Below are 21,044 nucleotides of genomic sequence, written 5' to 3'. Positions count from 1 at the left end.
ATTTAGAACACAGTGATACTTCCTACCCTATCCTCCCTCCCACCCATGCTCCAACTATTCTTCCTCTTCCCTATCTCATTCTCACTCTTAATTTTTATAAAGATCTACTTTCAGTTTAGTTAATGATCATCAAGTTAACCCTACACTAAATAAAGGAGTTCAACAAATAGTATGAAGAAAAAAACCCACTGTTGCTCAACAGATGAGACAAAGGCTGTAAACAATCATCAGATACCTCAAAATGTCCATTTCACTACAACACATTACAATTCAGGTACTCTATTAGTTACCTTGGATCAGGGAACACATATGGTATCTGTCTTCTTGACACTGGCTTATTTCAGTAAGTATAATGGTTTCCACTTGCATTCATTTTGTTGCAAAAGAGAGGATTTCATTTTTTACAGCTGAGTAGTACTCCATAGTGTATATGCCATAATTCCTTTATCCAGCCAACAGTTGATGGACATCTGAGTTGATTCCATATCTTAGCTACTGTGAATTGTGCTGCAGTGGACATGGGTATACAGATAACACCTTCATATGTTGATTTCTTTTGGTTTGGCTAAATCTCCAGGAGTGGGATGGCTGGGTCATGTGGTAGGTGTATATTCAGACTTCAGAGGTATCTCCAGACTGTCTTCCACAGTAGCTACACCAGTTTACATTCCCAGCAACAGTGAATTAGGATACCTTTATCCACACATCCTCACCAGCATCTGTTACTTGTTGAATTCTGTGTGAGTGCCATTCTGACTGGAGTGAGTTGAAACCTTGTGGTTTTGATTTACATCTCCCTGATGGCTTGTGATCCTGAGTATTTTTTTCAAATGCCTGTTGGCCATTTTATTATTATTATTATTATTATTTAAAAGGCAGAGTAACAGAGAAAGAAGGAGCGACAGAGAAAGAGGAAGTGACAGAGAAAGAGATGTAGAGGGAAAAAGAGATCTAGGAATAAATTTACCTAGGAATAAACATAGGATGTCAAAGACTTGTGCAATGAGAATTATAAAACACTACAGAAAAAAAAAGAAGACACATAAAATGAAAAAAAAAAAAAAACTTCTATGCTCATGGATTGGAAGAATCAGTATCACCAAAATGTCCATACTTCCAAGAGCAATTCACAGATTCAGTTCAATACCAATTAAAATACCAAAATCATTGTTCTCAGATCTAGAAAAAGTGATGCTGAAATTCATTTGGAAACACAGGTGACCTTGATTAGCTAACACAATCGTATACCACAGACACAAAGCCTGAGGCATTACCATACCAGATTTCAAGACATATTAACAGCAGAAGTCACTGTACACTTACTTCCCATGCAGGACCTTGGTCCTAAATAAGTCATACTATTAAATTCAACTGTAAAACTTGTTCTCAGTTTTTTATATATATTGTGTTCTTGTGTACAAATAGTTGAAATATTTACTTAGTATAGAGTTGGTCTTCTGTATATAAAGTTAATTAAAAATGAATCTTAATGGAGAATGGGTCTGGGAATGAGAAGGAGTAATAAGTGGGGAGGGAAGTGGGGTGGGAGGGTGGATATGGCAGGAAGAATCACTGTATTCCTAAAGACGTACTCATGAAATTTATACACATTAAGTAAATGGTTTCTTAAAAATGAAACCTTCTGAAAAGCATAAAAAATAGATGTCCGCAAACATTACTGGATAAAAAAGAGATACTTTTACATAAGAATTGTTTAATTTGCTATGAAAAAGGAATGAAATTTTGACATTTGCAACAAAATGGATGGAATGGACTTCATCAGCTAAGTGAATTAACCCAGACTCACAAAGACAAATATCAAATGCTTTTTATTATTTGTGAAAGTTGATATACAGAGAGTAAAATACGTGTGCAAATGGGGGCTGGAATTTTGGTGCACCAGGTTAAACCATTGCCTATGACACCAGCATCCCATATCACAGCCCCAGTTCAAGTTCCAGCTGCTCCACTTATGATCCAGCTCCCTGTTAATGTGCATGAGAGAGCAGCCCAAATACTTGGTCCCCTTGCCACCCATCTAGGAGACCTGGATGGTATTCCAGGCTCCTGGCTGTAGCCTGGCCCAGCCCTTGCTGTTGTGGCCATTTGGGGAGCAAACCAGTAGATGGAAGATGTTTGTCTCTATGTCTTTCTTTCTCTGCTCTGTCAGTCTGCCTTTCAAATAAATAATTAAAAAAAAAATTGAAAGTGGCCAGCCTTGTGACAGCACGTAAAGCCACTGCCTGCAATGTCCATCCCATATGGTTGCCAGTTTCAGTCCTGGCTGCTCCACTTCTTTTTTTCTAAAGATTTATTTATTTATTTGAAAGTATGAGTTGCATAGAGAGATAAGGAGAGGGAGAGAGAAAGAGAGAAAAAGACAGAGAGAGAGAGGTTTTCCATCTGCTGGCTCACTCCCTCATTGGCCATAATGGCTGTAGCTTGGCTCATGCAAAGCCAGGAACCAGGAGCTTCTTACAGCTCTTCAACAGTATTTTTGTTTTCTGATTTCTTCTTCTTGCTTTTGGTCTGACTATAAAATTTTCAGGGATTTGTGTTCTAGCTTAGATATTCTTTCTTCTGCCTCACCTACTCTGTTGTTAAGACTTTTCACTAAAATTTTTATGTGAGCTATTGAATTCTTCATTTCTTGTATTTCATTTTGATTTCTCTTTAAAACCTCAATTTCAAATGAAAAATTTTCAATCATATGTATTTTTCTTTAGTTAATGAATTTGCTTCTGATTGCTTCTATGTAATCCAATGATTAATTTTTTGAATTCTGTTTCTGGCATTTCCTTAATCTCTTCATCATCATTTTCTTTTCTTTTCTTTTCTTTTCTTTTCTTTTCTTTTTTTTGACAGGCAGAGTGGACAGTGAGAGAGAGAGAGATAGAGACAGAGAGAAAGGTCTTCCTTTGCCGCTGGTTCACCCTCCAATGGCTGCCGTGGCCAGCGCGCTGCGGCTGGCGCACCGCACTGATCTGATGGCAGGAGCCAGGTGCTTCTCCTGGTCTCCCATGGGGTGCAGGGCCCAAGCACCTGGGCCATCCTCCACTGCACTCCCTGGCCACAGCAGAGAGCTGGCCTGGAAGAGGGGCAATGGGGACAGAATCCGGCACCCCGACTGGGACTAGAACCTGGTGTGCCAGCGCCACAAGGCGGAGGATTAGCCTAGTGAGCCGCGGCGCTGGCCTTCATCATCATTTTCTAATATTGACATATTGTGATGTTCCTTTGGGGGTCTCATAGTGTCATCCTTATTTTTGATTTTTTGATTTTTGCCTTTGTTCATGGTATTTGTAGACTTTTCTCTCTGGTTATATCTGTGGTTTGTAGGCTTCAGCCCCACTTGCCACTCAATTGTACTGGCTTGTAAAAGGCTCCCTTATGCAGCTTTCCCCCTCTGCTCTCATTACCAGACAACCAGTGGTGTGCAACTGACACTAAAGCTTGTGCATCTGCTCCTTGCCTGTGTCCAACACTGGGTGTAGGCTCTCCCCCTGCTGGCCACAGGTCTCCACTGTAGCAGTGATGGCAGAGGGAATAGAGATGCACATCCCCCCCCCCTTTTTTTCCTACCCATGTGAGATCTGCATGGAATTCGAGTAGCAGTTCATTAAGCTTTCCCTCCCAATGTTCTACCATTCTGAGGTCCCTTATGAGACTTCTATGAGTCCCTGGGGGCTAGTGATGTGTGTAACATGCCTGGTGAACTACAACTGAGAGATGAACTTGGTCTTTATTCTTTGTCTCCTGCAGCATCTGGGCTGAGGTACATCTTGTGATTCAAGAGCCAAGGGAGCACACCGAAGAAAGAAAGCCTGTTTTGGTACAAGAATTAGACCAAGAAATAACAGGTAACACTATATAAAATGTCACCAAAAGAGGGTGAGAATAATATAACCTGAATCAGAAACTTAAAGAAGCTCTGACTTTTGTTTGATCTACTACAGCTCCTCAAGGGGCAACCTGAGCTGAGCAGTAAGGATTGGGAGAGGAACTTACTCCACAGTGACTTGTGTACCTGGCCAGGGAGCTTCCCTGTTGGACCCAGATTAGGTTTATAGGGAGTAGATGCACCACTTCCTGTAGAATAAGAATATGACCATGAGGCTCTGGTCTAATAGAAGTAGTAGGACCTGAACACACTTCAACAAGTTGGAGAAGAAGCTCTGCCTGCAGGACCAATTCAAGGTAATGAATTTGTTTGTGGGTGCAATAGGAAGAGACAGAGTGGAGTTCATAATAGCCTAGAGATACCGGAGGAAATGATCTATTGCTCTGGGACAAGCTGATGAGCTGGCTAAGAGAAAAACCTTAGAAAAAAACAATGAGAGTACCATTTGCCTCTGTAGACACTGACCATTTAGCCCACTTTCTACAGTCATCCTTTACAGATGATCCTCTTTCTGACTTGAGCCAGCAATGACTTCTGTAAGGGTGATAACACGTCAGCAGAGCAGTAATACACCAGAAATGAAAATGTGTTTATTCAAGAAAAGGTCACAAATAATGACTGAGCTTCTACTTCTCAAATTTTAGTTTCTGATCCAACCAAAGAAGTGCCTATTCTAAACTGTTACTGCTATAATTATGTGCATAAAACATTTATTAATTTATTTGAAAGTCAGAGTTACAAAACAAGAGGGAGAGACAGAGAGATTTTTTCAACTGCTGGCTCATTCCCCAGATGACTGCAACAGGCAAGGCTGGGCGAGGCAAAAGCCAGAAGCCAGGAGCTTCATCCAGGCCTTTCAAATGAGTTACAGGCATCCACGTACTTGGGTCATCCTTTCCTGCTTTCCTGGGCCATTAAAAATGTGTTGGATTGACAGTAGGGTAGCCAGTATATGAAACAATGTTCATATGGATGCAAACATCACGGGTGGCAGTCTGGACCTGCTATACCAAAAGAGTAGCCACAGCATTAAGTGAATATAGCACTGTAATCCATAGATGCTAATAGATTTCACAGGTAGCATTACACCCTCTGAACATCCAACAGGATGCAGGTGGAAACAGACAGGAGACCTCATGTATAGAATTCTGTGTAAGTACATATACATGCTACAACCTGGATAACCCTTGAAAATGTTACACAAAGTGAAAGAAGCCAGGTGCAAAGTGCCAAATGTATTATTCTATGCACCAGAAATATTCCAAATGGGATCTCCAGAGAGAATGTGGGGGAGTGGATGCCAGGAATTGTAAGATAGAAATGGAGAGGCTGGCGCCATGGCTCACTAGGGTAATCCTCCACCTTGCGGCGCTGGCACTCCAGGTTCTAGTCCTGGTCGGGGTGCCAGATTCTGTCCTGGTTGCCCCTCTTCCAGGCCAGCTCTCTGCTGTGGCCAGGGAGTGCAGTGGAGGATGGCCCAAGTACTTGGGCCCTGCACCCCATGGGAGACCAGGATAAGCACCCAGCTCCTGCCATCAGATCAGCGCAGTGTGCTGGCCGCAGCACGCTGGCTGCAGCAGCCATTGGAGGGTGAACCAATGGCAAAGGAAGACCTTTCTCTCTGTCTCTCTCTCTCACTGTCCACTCTGCCTGTCAAAAAAAAAAAGATATAAATGGAGAGTTTATCAAAATATTCTAGAATTGGGGATGATTGAAAACTCTTTGCAATATAACAAATGTATTCCTAACAGTGGTAGATTTTATGGTAGCTGAATTTTACTTCAATAATAATAGCAATAATGTGTTTTTTCACATTATCATGCCTCAGTTTCTTATTTCTATAATAGCAACATATTTCTACTGATTTTAAAGGCAGAGAAAGGAAGAGGGGGAACCAGTGAGAGGGAGATTTCCCATCCTCTGTGTTACTATACTAATGCCTGCAACAGCTTGGCCTGGGCCAGCCTTAAGAATGAAGAATAGACCTTAATTCAGGACCCCCACATTGATGGCAGTATTTTCCAATCTTCCTCCCAGGAATCGGAAAGAGGAAACTGAACTGCGATGTTTGCCCAGCCAGTGATATACAGCATGTCTTTACAAGCAGTATCTTAATCCTAGTGCCAAATATCACCCTCACTCTTCTCTTGTTCCCTGCATCTTTATCCAACAGTGCATCTCCAATTAATAGTGAGTGGCCAGAATGTGGAGCTGATGATCCATTGTGACAAAACCTCAGAAGAAAATTTTGAATTTGTGAATGGCTTTTAGCAGAAATGAGGCAGAGGTAAGTGATGTTCCCATGTGGAAAGACTTCTGTCAACTTAATTGGAAATGTTTTAAGGGATTTGCAGGTAGAGGGATCTGTACCTGAGATCTGGCTCCAGTTCTCACATCAGGGGGACCTGGGCAATACTCACTCCACCTTGTTTTGTACATCAGCAGCAAGTGGAAATGCAACGCTTTCCTCACAAGTTGAATGCATTTGAAATAATAATCATCCCACCATGTGTGAATTCAGTGACATCAGAGGGTTCCAACCTGATAACTCCATTGCTCTAATAAGTATGAGGAAGTATTACTTGTATACTTATTTAGTCTCTATAGAAATCAGAACAATTCTCGGTTCAGGGAAGAAAGCCTAAGCCACTGATTCCATCTTTCTAAGAGTAAAATATTCTCTATCTGCATATATTGTGGGTCTAAAAGCCAAAAGTCTACAGAGGGAATGCTAAGTATTAAAGAGTGGATTCCAGGAAAGCCATTCAAATGAAGACTCAAGTCTTGTACTTCTCTTGATATCCTAAAGGATAGTCTATGTCGCCGGAGTAGTTTCACGTCATACGGAAGAATGCTGCAGACGCCTGTGCACTTTGCTCCTGATGATCCAGGAGTGTAGTCCTCTGTACAGGCAAATGATGCTGCAATGAATGCTTCTCTGGTTCACTGATCGCTCTGCATGAACCAGTGAAACACAAACATTTAAACCTGGCTAAAAAGGTACTGCCTGTCCCTCTCCTGTAGGTGTGTTTGCTTCTGCTTACACTGCTATCTCAAGGATTGTAGTGAGAATGAAATGCCCTCATGTGTAGAGTACTTAGCCAGAGGCCTGGCATATGCTACTCAAGTAGTTGTTACTGTTATAATGATCTTTTACTAGCACTGCCCAAGCTCATCCTTGTGTGAGATTGAGATATGTGACTTTGTGCTCCCCATGATTGTCATTTTGACAAGGAAGGTTTTGATATATATTACTTTCTGCCACTGAATGTCAAGTCCACTGACACAAGAAAATAAATTTTAAAAGAAACCTTTCATTCATCTCACAAAATGATACCATTATACAGTGTCTTTGGGAGACAGTATAGGGTGGGTAGAGAGGCTTTAGAAGGTATTCAATCCATTCCACTTCTTCCTCTACTTGGAGAGGAATATTCAGCATCCCAATGTCAGTCCCCTTGCCACCCCAAGTTAGATAAGTCCAGCAGCTGAACTGAAGAAACCAGAAAACCAGGAGAGTCCCCTAAGTCTGAGGTTCATGAAAGCTGGTTGGGAATGGAAGCCAAGAAAGTGAGAAGGTGGGTGCTCCCACCACAGTATCAGCTTGTACTGCACATGCACATGGTGGATCACCAGGCACCACAAAAGCATGCTCAGTGTTAACAGTGATTTTTAGTGGAATTCAGCCATCATTCAATAGGGTTCAACCATATAAGAAAAAAAATCTATCAGTTAACATTGCATAAGAACTACCACTGGGCCCTGTTCAACTCTATATGTGTTGGAACCAAAGGAACACATCTGAAAAGTAGCATCAGCTTCATATCTATTCTAGACATAGATGGTGACTATGTGTATGCAGGAGAATATAGATAAACTATTGGAGTGCCTTGGTATCTTTAAAATGATCTCTTTTGGGTTTAGAACAAAACATGCAAGTGACAAGTAGGAAATGCTGTATTTAATGACATTGAAAACAAAACAATGCCCCCAAAGTCTGAGGAAGGACTTAGGATGTAGGGAGGTCTAACTGATTTTAGTAGTGTGAAATGGCAACATGCTGCCTGTGTGAGGGAAAAGAAGCCATTACAACATTGAGTAGAGCCAAAAATATTTTGAGACAGAACAGGACACAAATTATTATTTTTTTCATTCTGTACGTGCTTTACTCTGCTTTCTGACCCTACACTATTTAATGGCTATAGAAAGGCTTGCAGAAACCCAGAGAAGAACATCTTGGTAGTTTATCATGTGACATGTCTCCCTGGAGGAAAAGCCTGGAGACCCACTTTAACAGAAAGGCAGGGTGAGTGACTTCCTGAGAACGCTTTGAGAAAATAACACTTGTTTGGAAATGAATTCTTCTTTAGTGTTTTCCACCACAGGGAGGGAGGGAGAGTGGGAAATGTGCTTAGATTTTCCTAGTGGAAAATGCAGGTGTTTAAAATCAGCACTGGGCGCGCTGCTCCTGAGAATGAGGAATGAGTTGGTGGTGCCTTTAAGAAGGGACCAGGTATCCTTGGTGACAGGAAGTCAACAACTCCTAACATTCCAGTACCGGCCATCTTCTCATTCTGCTATTGCTACTTCCAACAGTTACTTGGCAAGCTGGCAAGCAGGGAGTTCATTCTCTCACTTGTGACAGTGACTGAGTAATAAGAAGTCACTTAAAAGCTGAGTGTTGATCACTTAATAGTGACAGGATTTTGATTGAAGACTTTGAAGTTCTGTGGGGTGTTTCCCAACAGTAAGTTCAGAAATATGGCTGTTGTCATCCCCCAGCCCTCATTAGAGCTATTGAATGTCATTTGTTGTAACTCATTCTGTTCTTGGGTATCTTCCACCTAGTCTCTGGAGCCCCCTGGTCTGCCAGAACCATCAGAATGGCAGTACCACTGAGCCCTTCATCCGATCCAGCCAATAAAAATAATATGGTTGTGTGTAACCAGGCATCGCATTGCCGACTAGCAGAGAACCAGCGGGAAATACAAGATCTGAAAGAGATAGTTCATCATTTCAGCTTCATCCTCCACCAAGAGGAAAACAGTGAGTTCCATAGGTCCTCTCACTAAAGTGGTAAATGATGATTTGGTCCCTCTGAGAAAATAAAGGCTTTCTAGGTTTGGTTCTTCCCTTTATCCTAAGAAAATCCATTGTTACAATACTCTGAGAACTGTATAAGCTATTTTCATGTCAATTTGGAATAACCAAGGCACTAGTTCAACAACTTTTCCATGTTTCCTTTAAGTGTGGGGTGAGATGTCAGTTAACTGGCAACCTCTTTGTCCTGTACCAGCTGATGTGGGTTTCATGTATGGGGCTAATGAACTTCTACTCAATTCAAGCTTCTTTTGCGTTCCAGTTGGCAAATCCTTGTGCTGGTCACACAGAGAAATGTGAAGAGTCCATAAGATCTCTGTTATAGGTGCTAATGGAGTCTGTGAGGACATTGTGGTACTTGTAAATGACATTGTCTAGACCAGGGACTGCCCTGGTCAGGGGGAAACACACTCATGGAACAAAAGCTCTTCTCGAAGAGGAAGAAGGCTCCTGAGTCTTTGTGGTAGCACAGAGCAGAATGTAGAGCAGGGACTCTGAGACCCTCCCTGGGCTTTTCTCCAACTTGCCAATCTCTGCATGCCTTAGACCCCTCCTCAGTTCCCACAAGTGCTATCATAATTCCTACCTCTGTAAATTGTTGCCATGAAATATGGGATATATTTTTTGTACAATATGTAAGGTGATTCCTGGCCTGGAGTAGATTTATTCATTCCATTTTTTTTTCTAATTTAACAGGAGCTGTATTAGTAGGTGTGTATATTTCTTTCAGGGCCTGTGGGTGTTTAACACTGTTTTTACACAATTCTACTTAGCTGTGATTTTGTCTTTGGAAACTCCCCAAACATGAAAGTTGAACTTCTCAGCATAGAAGAACCACTATCCCCAGTGCTAGTGTACTTTACCAACCATACTGGAGGTCACTGCTCCATGCTACAAGTTAGTGCTTGACTTAAAAACCTGCAAGGTGTGCTAACTACACTGCCATGATTCAGTCACAGCTTAGTGGAAGGGAATTCTGATTCTGTCAAATAGCAGCTGAACTGCCTTGTCAGGTCACCATTCACCTTGGAACACTGTTCACTCTAAATGGGGGATTATCAGATATCCTGTTGTTGGGAGGTGGAGAGACAAAGATGAAGAAATGCTTACCTGGAGCGTGGTACTAGAGTGGCTGCTTCCTAGAGACAGTGACCTCAGCTGCGTGTCCAGCTGTCCACTGAGGCAAGTATGTCTGTTTCAGATTATGGTGAGGGCCAAAAGATGATTCAATCCAGGCTAAGGGAGAAGCCAGCACTTGGAACTCCACAGCTTGAGAAGCTGGCACCTGCTGAGTTCAAGTAAGTGGGGCTTCGGGCATTACAAGCAGGAGGAAGATATATGTGGTATCAGTGAAGTGGGCCAGCTCAGCTGGGGAAACAGCCTGGATCAGGAGAAGGGCAGGAATTTACATGTTGGGGACCTATCTCATAAATATTTATAAAACATGTGCACAACAATGAAAATACTACTTGATGGGCTGTGGTGCTTATCAAAGCCTCCTTTCCTCTTTCAAAAAACAAGGAATTTCTTGAGTTCAAATTCTCATAACTAACCAAACAGAGGATAGTGAGCAACGCATGGTGTGGTATGCACATGATGTGTTGTCATCACCGTGTCATTCTCTCTAGATCACCATCACCTCCTGATTGAGGATATTGTCTAAGATTGACCCTGCCAGCCTTTCATTTCTTTCTGAAGAACACCAGTAACAAGGGACATGCATCTGAGTGCGCCTTGGTGTTCAGTCACTGCAGTGGGCTATGTGTTTTACTTGGAAATGCCTGTGGTTGAAGTTAGCAGCTAAAGGAGCTGCTGTGTGTAGGGGATGAAGGAAGAGTCCTGGCAATGTGGACTGAACACAGGGTCACCCTCTAACACAGGGGAAGCTCTCATTTTGTCTTCTTCACCACAAGCATTTACCCAAACCTGTCAGTGCTGCTGTTTGCAGGGCTCTGTGAGAGAATTCTCCATGAAATCTGTTGACATACAGAGATGGTATCATGCACATATTTCTATCCTTACATTTTCTCTCCTGTCCTACCTTAGGAAATGCCATGTAAATAAGGCATGCACCCGCAAGCGGCGCCGGCTGCGTAAGAAGTCAAGAAAACAGACACAGATTTGTCATCTCAGCCTACATCCCAGAGCCCTCCTCACCCAGCATGACCCTGACAGCCACTACACACGGGGCTTGCTGGAGCCACTGGTTGTTCACATCAGGCTGGAAAAGCATCTTGTCTACAAATGTAGCCTGGGTAAGGGGACCTCAGGCTCTGATTTCAGAAAGTCTCAAATTTACAGGAGTCTCCACTTCCCTGCAGGAGACATTTTCCTGCTACCTTGTTTTCATTGAGATATCTGTGGCCATGACATGATCAGGAATTCTGGATGAGAACTAGAGTGAGAAATGCAGAGGCTTGAAGTTCCTAGCATTTCAGAAGTCTCCATTTTCCCCAGTGCAGGTGGCCTTTGATCAAGATGCAGTATCCATCCAGTTTGAAAGGACAGGAAGGAGGCTGGGACAGGTGGTGGCTTGTAAGAGGGAGATTGAGCCCTGTGCTGAGAGTGAAAGGGCCCATCTGTGTCCTCAGCACTGTTTTCACTGATTGTAGAAAGATCATTGATTTCTTTTCTGTATTTCTGTTTCCTCTTCTACAGAGTGGGCCCATGAAACGTTTGTCTGGCAGTTGTGGCATTGCCATTAGGAACAATTACACATATATTTTAAATAAGACACAGCCTTTGCCATGTGGCATCATTACATATACTTGAGGCAGTAGAACCTGTCTCTTGATGATCTATGCTTGCACACTGCCAGAGGCATCTTGTCTACATCTCTGTTGCAGACATAACCCACATTTCTCCAAACATAGCCCATCCTCTGTATCTTTTAAGTTCTCTTCTTCCAGCTCATTATCCATCTAAACCTAGGACATAAAATTGAAGCCACTCCCATACTTCCAAGATTTCCAGAGGCAACAATGACTACTGTAGCTCGTAGTGGTCATGAATGACAAACTGTTTCTGTGAAGCATCGAAGACTAATCTTGAGAAGAAATTGAATATATCTCATCCTCAGTCTCACCTCAGTGTATAGATTCCTCTAAATCATCTACATCCTGGCATTCTAACAGGAGAAAAGTGAATAACTTTTAATTCTTTTAGAATGCAGATAGGGTAGTTTCCCAGAATTAGAGGGGAAAAAATGAGGTTCATTGTTTTCAAGACAAAGAGGTCTGGATATTGATTTTCATGCCAAGAAAGTTTTGCTCAAAGGGTCAGCACATGAAATATTTCTCTCACAGTTTATGGGTATTACTGTGTCATTGTCAGGAACTGGATTGCACATGTACTAGGACCTCCCTAATTTGACCATCCCTGTTGGAATTTATTTGCAGCAAAAGAAATGACGCAAATGAAGGGTGGTTGCTGGGACTTAATCTGCCCCAGGTAAGACTAAGGAATCATGGATATTTCATTGATATTGACATCTGGGGACTCATATTTTAGGGAGAAACTGAATATGCTGAATGGAAGGATTTCACACACCCTAGGTGATCACACTGTTTCTCTATGAAGAGTATTATTGTAATCATTTTGGCACCCATAGAGATTGCCATTTCTTCTTCAAACACCCATGTGGTCTCCATTAGCTTGCTTCAGATCAACTGGACTTTACAGGGTCTCCTGCAGTTATTACTTCTGTTGTGCATAGATTAAAAGACAGGGTTCCTTATCTTCTTTTTTTTTTTCTCATCTCTGTGTTTATGGAGATGGCTGATAGAAAGAAGTACAGGGGAAAATACCATACCAAAATGTTGAGAAAGCCAGCAGGGTGGCCACAGAACTAGAAGCCCACTGTGCTGTAGCAGGTACATTACCACACCTGAGATTAGTAATATTCAACTGATTTTGTCGAATGTGACAAACACTATTTGTTCTGCTTGTATCTGGGTGTCATGAGGATTCCATTACTGAGCATCACAGCTCTTTGTTCTTCAGCCAGAATCCTGGCCATCTTCCAACACCATCTCTCCATCCTTTTTCCGGTGCCTCCACCTGTAGCTCATGCTGTGCCTCCACGTCCTGCAGTTCCTCACTTTGCTCAGCAAGGGGAGGATCCTGCTCAGACAGCTGTTAGCTGAAAGGCCCATTTTCATTGGTGGCAGAATCAACCTGCCTGTGATGCAGGCCTGATAGGGCCCTCTGGTACCTTAACTACCATGATAACTTCTCCACCCTTCCTAATCCAGCAGGATCAGTGGGTGCTTTCCACCTCAAGTAGAGCCTGAGTTGGTACCAGGGCTGATCATGGGTGAATATTGTTGGTGCATCGTCATGAAAGCCACGCTGGTTATGCAGCAGCGTTATCCTGGTGGTGGCTGGACGATAGTGCTGGAAGAGTACTCGTGGTGCACAAGGTTTGGAGGTGAGTACACCAACTGGGGGGGTGCTTCCAGTGCCACTTAGGGTAAGGAGTAAACCCCAGCATACTTGCCCTGCTCTTACAAAGACCCTGGCATGGTTGGGAAATGGATGGGCTGCTTTAGTTGGACTAGAAAGGAAAGCCTAAGAACCCCCAGAGGGAGTTTGAAGCAAAGATGTCATGTGGGTCTACACCTGTGTGTTCACCCAGTAGCTCTGCTTCCCCAAAGGGTGGTTTTCCTCAGCACGCTGCTGTGCTGCAGCTCCTCTAGCAGGGGTGACAACATGGCAGCAGTCTGTGGATCCCAGCGTGGTGTGCACCAGCCCTGTGCACATGGCATGGTGTGTTCCAAGCCTACACTTGTACTAGTGGATCAAGTGGCCAGTGGCAGTCTTCCTTGTGAGATCCCTGTCCCAGTCGCATGCTATGACACACTGCCTGTAGGGGCCACTATCATCAAAGCTACCCTCTCCACTTGTGATCTCATGAAAGACCCAAAACCTCTAGACTGAGACACAGCATGTCACTCTCCCACATTGAGTTGATGTCACTCTTTCCTTATCTAGAGCCCTTGGCCGTACCACTGATTGACATGTGGAGGGAACCAGTCCGATCATTATGACTCTCACAGGTCCCTAACATTTGGGGTGTGTTCATGACCCTAAAAACCCCTATGGGAATAGGTTCCAGGGCTTTCCGCATCCAACCTATGGCACACTGCAACATGAGAACCACAAAGGCCTGGCTGTTGGTTGTGGGGAGGCTCTTTAGGGCAGCTGTTGAGGAAGAAACCAGCTGGGCCATTTGCAGTGATCCCACAGGGCCAAACAGCAGCTGATCCCTTTTGGAGTTTGGGGATGCCTGATATGCAGGAGGCAGGCAGACTGGAAGAGAGAAGTGGTCCCCTGTTAATGGGAAAAGGCCACCAAGACAGCTGTCAGCAGGCATCTCCCTGGGCCTCTGGGGCTGTTCTGACCTATAATTGGGCTCTTTGTCTCACAGCAACTTCCCTATCTAAATTTTATTGTAGTCTATGGGAATTCCCTTGAGGACAGAGTGCCACATGAAGCCAAACCTGCGTAAGTCTACAGATGGATGGAGGGTTCTTTGGTATGGACATTTGGAGGTAGAAGGCATGGGGAGGAGAGAATGGGCCCCACGGAGTAATTACCCCCTCAGAGCTCATTCTGAGGACTCTGGTAGCACCACTTTTCTCCATGTGCTGAGGTGGATCCCCACCTCCCACCTCCATTGGACATCTGCATGTGGTGGCCTGGGATCCAGTCATGTTTCCAGGCCATTGCTGCTTTCACAGCTTGTGTGGCTTCCATAAAAATTGGGGTGCCCTTCCCTAGGCCTCTCTGCTTCTCCTTCCTCAGTGTCCCCATGGGACTTTGATAAGGACAGAAGTGGCCAATGTCTTGGGTCATGCCCCAGTGCTGAAGGAAATGGGGCCAGGAGTCCTGCATTGAATCTGCATTCTATTGGGTCTGTCCATTCCCTGTGAAGGCTCACTTTGTCTCAGAATGGGAAGTTCACAGTCCAATGGCTCTTAGATGATGGCATGTTTTCAATGAATGACAGACCCTTTCTTCCTGCTAGGAAAGCCAGGTGGGACTGGGGTGGACAGGAATGCCTGTGTGTTAAACCCTCATCCTTTCCATCTCCCCTCTACATTTGCACTTCAGATTGTGTGAAAACCGATCTCTAGCTGAAGGGCATCGCATCATGGCATGCACACACCTTGCAGATGCACCTTACATGTGGCATGCCTCCTGGGGGGACAAGCTGGAAATACTGTTCCAGGCCTGGGCCAGGGTCCAGCAGCCCTTAGCCCAGCAGTCCATCCACTGGATAGAGGCCATTGAGGGTGAGTGTCCCACTGGGAATCTTGCTGCAGCCCTTCTGGAGTTCCTGCATTCACCATAACATCCTTGGCCTCTGGTGAAAGGTGTGATGTGGTGGGAAATCCTAAGGGCACATGTGGATGGATGGAGGCAGGTGTGAGGATGGAGTTTGCAACATAACGATAGCATGGGTCTACACCTTTGTCTTAGCCTCGTATCCCTGGGTCACAAACACCTTTGGCCTCAAAGCCCCTGTTGGGTCTCCTTGTCTGAGGCACCTGCAATGGCCATGGAGCCTTTAAAATGCATGTGGCATGGTTTCTGCCAGGCCTCCACTTGGGATAATGGAATTGTTTTTGTGTGCAGTGGCAGTCTTTCTTGTGAGATCTCTGCCCTAGCCACATGCCATGACACTGCATGGCTGCCAGGGTAGCTGCCATCATGACCAGCTTTCAGCACATGATCTTACCCAGATCTCCCTGAACCAGTCCATACTCTGTCTTCCATGTTGACTTCACACCTCACTGATGTAGAACCCTTGGCCATGTCTTGAAGTTCCATCTTGAAGCATCTGGTGTAATTTTCATGCCTATCAGGCTACTCTGCAAACCCTGCAAACCCTGCAAACCCTGCATAACTGCAAGGACTCCCATGAATGGGAGACTCATGGGTTACACTTGTCCATCCCAAATACCCTAAGGTATTTGACCCTTAGAGCCCATAGCTCCCATTAGTTTATGTACAGGGGGGAGGCAGTTGGTATGAGCCTCCTATGTTGTATTTAATCTCTTAGAGCACACCTCACACATAGCCAGGGACCCTTAGTGAGGAAAGTGGCTGACCACTTGTGGAACATCAGGATGCCTATTGTGTGGCATAACATGCTACCCAGACAGGGAGGGAGGTCTCCATTTATTGACAGAGGACTTGCCACTGTAGGCATGACCTCCTGGGAATGAGACAGTTGCTAACAGAGGCAGTGCCACAGGCAGACAGCATAGAAGTCCTCAGATGCTAATGGGACATTGCACAGTACTTGTACTTTACTTTGCCATAGCATTTGCATGTCATCTCATTTACCATTTCCTGCTCATTTTTCTCCTTTGCAGGGTATGATACCTCCTCCCAAAAGGATGAAGTGGTATCTGCAGACAGAGCTGAGGTTATCCCCAGGTAAATCTACAGATGGGCTGAGGGTATTTTTGTATGGACATGTGGAGGTGGCAGACACGGAGAGGAGAGAATTGCCCTGAGAGCCATTTATACCACTCAAAGGTCCTCCCATGAAGACTCCGGGAGCACCTCTTGGAAAATCCATGTGCTGAGTCAGGCCCCAAACACTGTGTCCTTAACCTCGCTGGACAACTGCATAAGTTCCCCTGGGAATGAACTGCTTCTGTGTGGCATTCATAAAGTGAGGAGCCACTCCCTCAGCCCCTCTACTTGTCCCTCATCCACATCCCTGCAATACAATGACAAAGACAGGGAATATCCAATGCCCTGACACACTCCACAGTGCTCACAGAAATGGGCACACAGTCCCAAGGTGGTCTGGGGTATTAAAGTGCTTTAGCTTCATTGGGACATTGAGCGCCAAGGGGATTCTATTCCCTGAAACTAGACAACTGGCTTCTGGCAAGCTTGTTCTTTCCTGTCCCAAGGGTGCTGGAAGAGGGACACCAGAGCCCTCTGCTCCTGATGTGCCTTCTGGCCTTTAGCTGACAGCATCCTCTGCTCCTGTGTTTCTGTCTAACCCTCTCTATGTCCTGCTGGGTCTGCCCTATCTTTGTGAAAACTCACATTGTCTGAACAAGGGGAAGATCTAGACTGGATGGTTTATAGAGGATGGTCCTATCCCTTTGATTAACAGACCCTTTCAGACTGCTAGGAAGGTTTGGTGGAACTGGGTTGGAACTGAATGACCTTGTGCTGAGCCCTATTTTTCCACCTCTTCCATCCTCCCCTCTGCATTCACACCTCAGGGTGTGTGGAGATCCACCCCCACTGGAAGGGCCAGATACCATCGTGCCTATCCTCAAGGAAGATGGATCCTACGTGCTCTGTGGATTTTGGGCTGATGAGCCTGAAGCACCAGTCCAGGCCTGGTCTGAGACTGTGAAATGTACAATCCAGCAGCCCGTCTGCTGTGCTGAGGCCAATGTGGGTGAGTCCTCTGATTTGACTCTTGCTGCAGACTTGCCAAATCTCCTGAGTGCACCCCAATGCACTGCTTGATCTAACCTGCCAAGGACAGGTGGTGATGTGAGAGGCTGTCCCCTGGCTACATCTGAGTGGACTATGGGAGAACCCTGGATGGAGTTCAAAGCACAGATGTAGTGTCATCAGGTGTTTCTTAACCTCAGAGCCCAGATTATGCTCTGTATTCCTGCATGGACCCATCCATGTCTATGTAGCAGAGGCCAGAGTGATGGCATGGCCCCAGCTATGCAGCCTGTGCTCACTCATGCTTGTGAATTGGATGAGTAGGATGCCTTTGGGCAGTGGCAGGCTTACCTGTGAGACCCCTGCCCCAACCATGTGACATAACACTGCATGCCTGATGGGAACTGTAATCATGGCTACTTTCTTGGCCTGAGATCCTAACCTGATGCCCCTGAACTAGGCCATGCTGTCTCTCTCATTCCTGTTCTATTGTCATCACTCCTCATCTGGAACCCTGGGCCATGTGCAGAGGGTTCCACCCTGGGGTAGCCTCTGCTGACCCTTTGCCTATCAGGATCCACTAAGTGCCACAGTGCTACATGGAATCAAAATGTTCCTGTGTGTGTGAAGATCTATGGGCTTCACATGTTTATGTTGTGGCAGGGTGCTCATATGAGCCTGGAACTAGCCCCATGTTGTACAGTCTCTTGGAGCACACAGACCGAGGACCCAGATGGCTGATGGCTGCTTCCCCCTTGTGGAAGATCAGGATACCTAAAGTGTGGGATACCACACTCCCCAGATGGGGAGAGAGTTCTCCTTGGGTTGGCAGTAGACTCGCCACTGCAGGCCATGTCCACATGGGTGTGAGGCTCTTATTAGCATAGGCAGTGAAACAACCAGACAGCATGGGTGTCCTTGGAAGCTCCGTGACAGTGGGCAGCCCCTGAGCTTTATGATGCCATCTCATTTACATGTCATTGCACTTACCACATCCAGCCCCAATGGCCCTTTTTGCAGTGGAAGACCTTTCCTACAAAAAGGAGGAAGGGGAGGTGGCAACTGCAGTCCAGGCCGAGACTATTCCCAGGTAAGTCTACAGATGGGTTGAGGGTGTTTTATCATGGCCATCTGGATAAGGCAACACTGGAAGGAGGGAACGTGCCCTGTGAGCCATTTATACCATGGAAAGCTCCTCCCATGAGACTCTGGGAGCAACTCTTGCAAGCTCCCTGTGCTGTAGTGGGCCTCAAACACTGTTCAGGTCAGCCACCTCTCTCCAACTTCCATTGGACAGCTGCATAAATTTCTCACAGAACCAGTCACCAGTCCGGTTTATTCCTTATGTACTGTTCCGTGCGGCCTCCATTAAAAGTGTCCCTCATCAACATTGATGCAGTATGTTGATAAAGACAGGGAATGTCCAATGCACTGACACACTCCACAGGGCTGACAGAAGTGAGACTCAATCCCGAGGTGGTTGAGGATACTAAAGTAGTTTAACTGGGTGGCAGAATTCCATAAAGCTGATTCTTTTCCCTGAAGCTAGAGAACTGGCTTCTGGCCAGCTTGTCCTTTTCTGTCCCCAGGGTCTGAGAATGGGTGCTAGAGACCTCTGCTCCTTGGCATGGCTTCCGGCCTTCCTTCTGTCTTCCTGTGCAGTCTTCCCTAAGTTCTACTGAGTCTTCCCTATCCATGTGAAAACTCACTTTATCTGAACCTGGGGATGATCCAGATCAGATAGCTCTTAGAGGATAATCCTGTCCCTGTTGGGTAACAACCTTTCCAACTCCTTGCAAGATTTAGTGGTACTGGGTTGGAACTGAATGACTTTATGTTAAGCCCTCATCTTCTCCACCCTCCTCTCCTCTCTGCACTCACACCTCAGGGTGTGTGGAGATCCACCCCCACTGGAAAGGCCAGATGTCATCCTGCCTATCCTGAAGGATGACGGGTCCTACATGCTCTGTGGATGTTGGGCTGATGGGTCTGGAACACCAGCGCAGGTTTCTGCTGAGCCTTGGCACCTTACAACCCTGCAGCCCATCTGCTGTGCTGAGGCCATTGTGGGTAAGTCCTTTGATTTGAATCTTGCTGTTACCCTACCAAAGCTCCTGAGTGCACCCCAATAACCCTGGTCTGCTTGCTGTAACTCCCCCAGGGAAGGTGGTGATGTGGCTGTCCCATGGCTACATCTGAATGGACAGAGGCAGAACCCTGGGTGAAGGGGAACAAAATAATTGTAGGCAGGTGTCTCTTAACCTTGGAGTCCCAGGTTATGTTCTCCTTTCTGGCACTGAAACAAGCCAAGATGCTGCAACAGAGTCAAGTGTGATGACATAGCCCCAGCTTGAAGTCATACACATGACAGGTTTATTCTAGGCCTACCCATGGAAGAGCTGGATGCCTTTGGCCAGTGCCAGGATCTCCTGTGAGACATCTGTCCCAACTATGTGTCATGACACTGCATGCCTGCCAGGCCAGTTATAGTCCTGGCTATGTTCTTGGCCTGAGACCTTAACCAGATGCCCGTGACCTGGGCCATTCCTTCCCTTGTTCCCTTTGTGGTGACTGCAGTCCTCATCTGGAATCCTGGGCATGTTCTGAGGGTTCCATCCTGGGGTAGCTGGTGCTGGCCTCGTGCCTCTCAGGATCCACCAAGAAGCACAGTGTTTGCATGGCACCAGAAGGTTCCTGTGTGTGTGAAGCTCGATGGGATTCATATGATCATATGGCAGCAGAGTGTATGAGCTAGGGAGCCCCACTCTAGTGGCTGTTGAATGGGACAAGTCTTCCATCATGTGGTTGGTCTCTTAAAACATTCAGACAAAAAGGCCATTGACATGGTTGAAAGTGACTGACTATGTATGTAAGGTCAGGATGATATGTGTGGGGTGTCACACTCCCCAGACAGGGAGAGAATTCTTTTTGGTAAATGCCATCTCATTTGCTTTCCTTTGCAGTGGAAGATACCTCAAGCCAAAAGGAGGAAGGAGAGGTGGCATCTCCAGACCTGGCCGAGGCAAACCCCAGGTGAATCTACAGATGGGTTGAGGGTGTTGTAGTATGGACATGTGGAGATTGCAGACACAGGGAGGAGAGACTGTGCCCCATGAGTCATTTATACCATCAAAGCTCCTCCCATGAAATCTCTGGGAACACCTCTTGCAAGCTCCATGTGCTGAGGTGGGCCCCAAACACTGTCCAGCTCACCACCCCCTTAACCTCAATTAGACACCTCTCTAAGTTTCCCTAGGAGCCATTTAACTGTCCAGGTCATTCCTCATGCCCCTGCTCCTGTGTGTCCTCAATAAAATGTCAGGCACCCCTCCTTCGGCCCTCTGCTTGTCCCTCATCAGCATCCCTGCAGTATAGTAATTAAGATAGAGAATGTCCAGTGCACGGATACACTCCACAGTGCTGCAGGAAATGGGACTCAATACTAAGGTGGTCTGGAGTGCCAAAGTGCTTTAGGTGGTTGGGAGCATTCCACACAAAGGGGCTTCTTTTCCCTGAAACTAGACAACTGGCTTTTGGTCAGTGTGTTCTCCTATTCTGTCCCCAGGGAGCTGTAAGGGGGGGCACCAGAGCCCTCTGACCTCAGTGT

The 21,044-nt window shown here is 45.6% G+C and overlaps 1 protein-coding gene across 13 annotated transcripts in view; it reads left to right on the top strand.

Moving 5' to 3' along the window:
• Positions 1–21,044, top strand: part of LOC103347469 (uncharacterized) — a 52,383-nt gene that overhangs the window by 16,639 nt on the left and 14,700 nt on the right. For 10 of the 13 annotated variants that reach the window (XM_070064319.1, XM_070064316.1, XM_070064311.1 and 7 more), the window contains 14 exons: positions 3,763–3,860; positions 6,075–6,188; positions 8,750–8,947; positions 10,203–10,299; positions 11,048–11,256; positions 12,400–12,451; positions 13,255–13,430; positions 14,458–14,506; positions 15,116–15,297; positions 16,384–16,447; positions 17,257–17,438; positions 18,458–18,527; positions 19,326–19,507; positions 20,401–20,470. In XM_070064319.1, the coding sequence (XP_069920420.1) occupies positions 8,785–8,947; positions 10,203–10,299; positions 11,048–11,256; positions 12,400–12,451; positions 13,255–13,430; positions 14,458–14,506; positions 15,116–15,297; positions 16,384–16,447; positions 17,257–17,438; positions 18,458–18,527; positions 19,326–19,507; positions 20,401–20,470 (1,496 nt within the window). In that variant the 5' untranslated portion in view covers positions 3,763–3,860; positions 6,075–6,188; positions 8,750–8,784. Of the gene's footprint in view, positions 1–3,762; positions 3,861–6,074; positions 6,189–7,419; positions 8,208–8,319; positions 8,649–8,749; positions 8,948–10,202; positions 10,300–11,047; positions 11,257–12,399; positions 12,452–13,254; positions 13,431–14,457; positions 14,507–15,115; positions 15,298–16,383; positions 16,448–17,256; positions 17,439–18,457; positions 18,528–19,325; positions 19,508–20,400; positions 20,471–21,044 lie in introns of those variants that run through there. The other 3 variants (XM_070064315.1, XM_070064312.1, XM_070064318.1) reach the window with 3 other exon arrangements.

This window comes from Oryctolagus cuniculus, chromosome 19 (genome assembly GCF_964237555.1).
Source record: "Oryctolagus cuniculus chromosome 19, mOryCun1.1, whole genome shotgun sequence".
In the NCBI taxonomy this organism is placed as follows: Eukaryota; Metazoa; Chordata; class Mammalia; order Lagomorpha; family Leporidae; genus Oryctolagus; species Oryctolagus cuniculus.
This window is presented reverse-complemented; position numbering and strand designations above follow the sequence as displayed.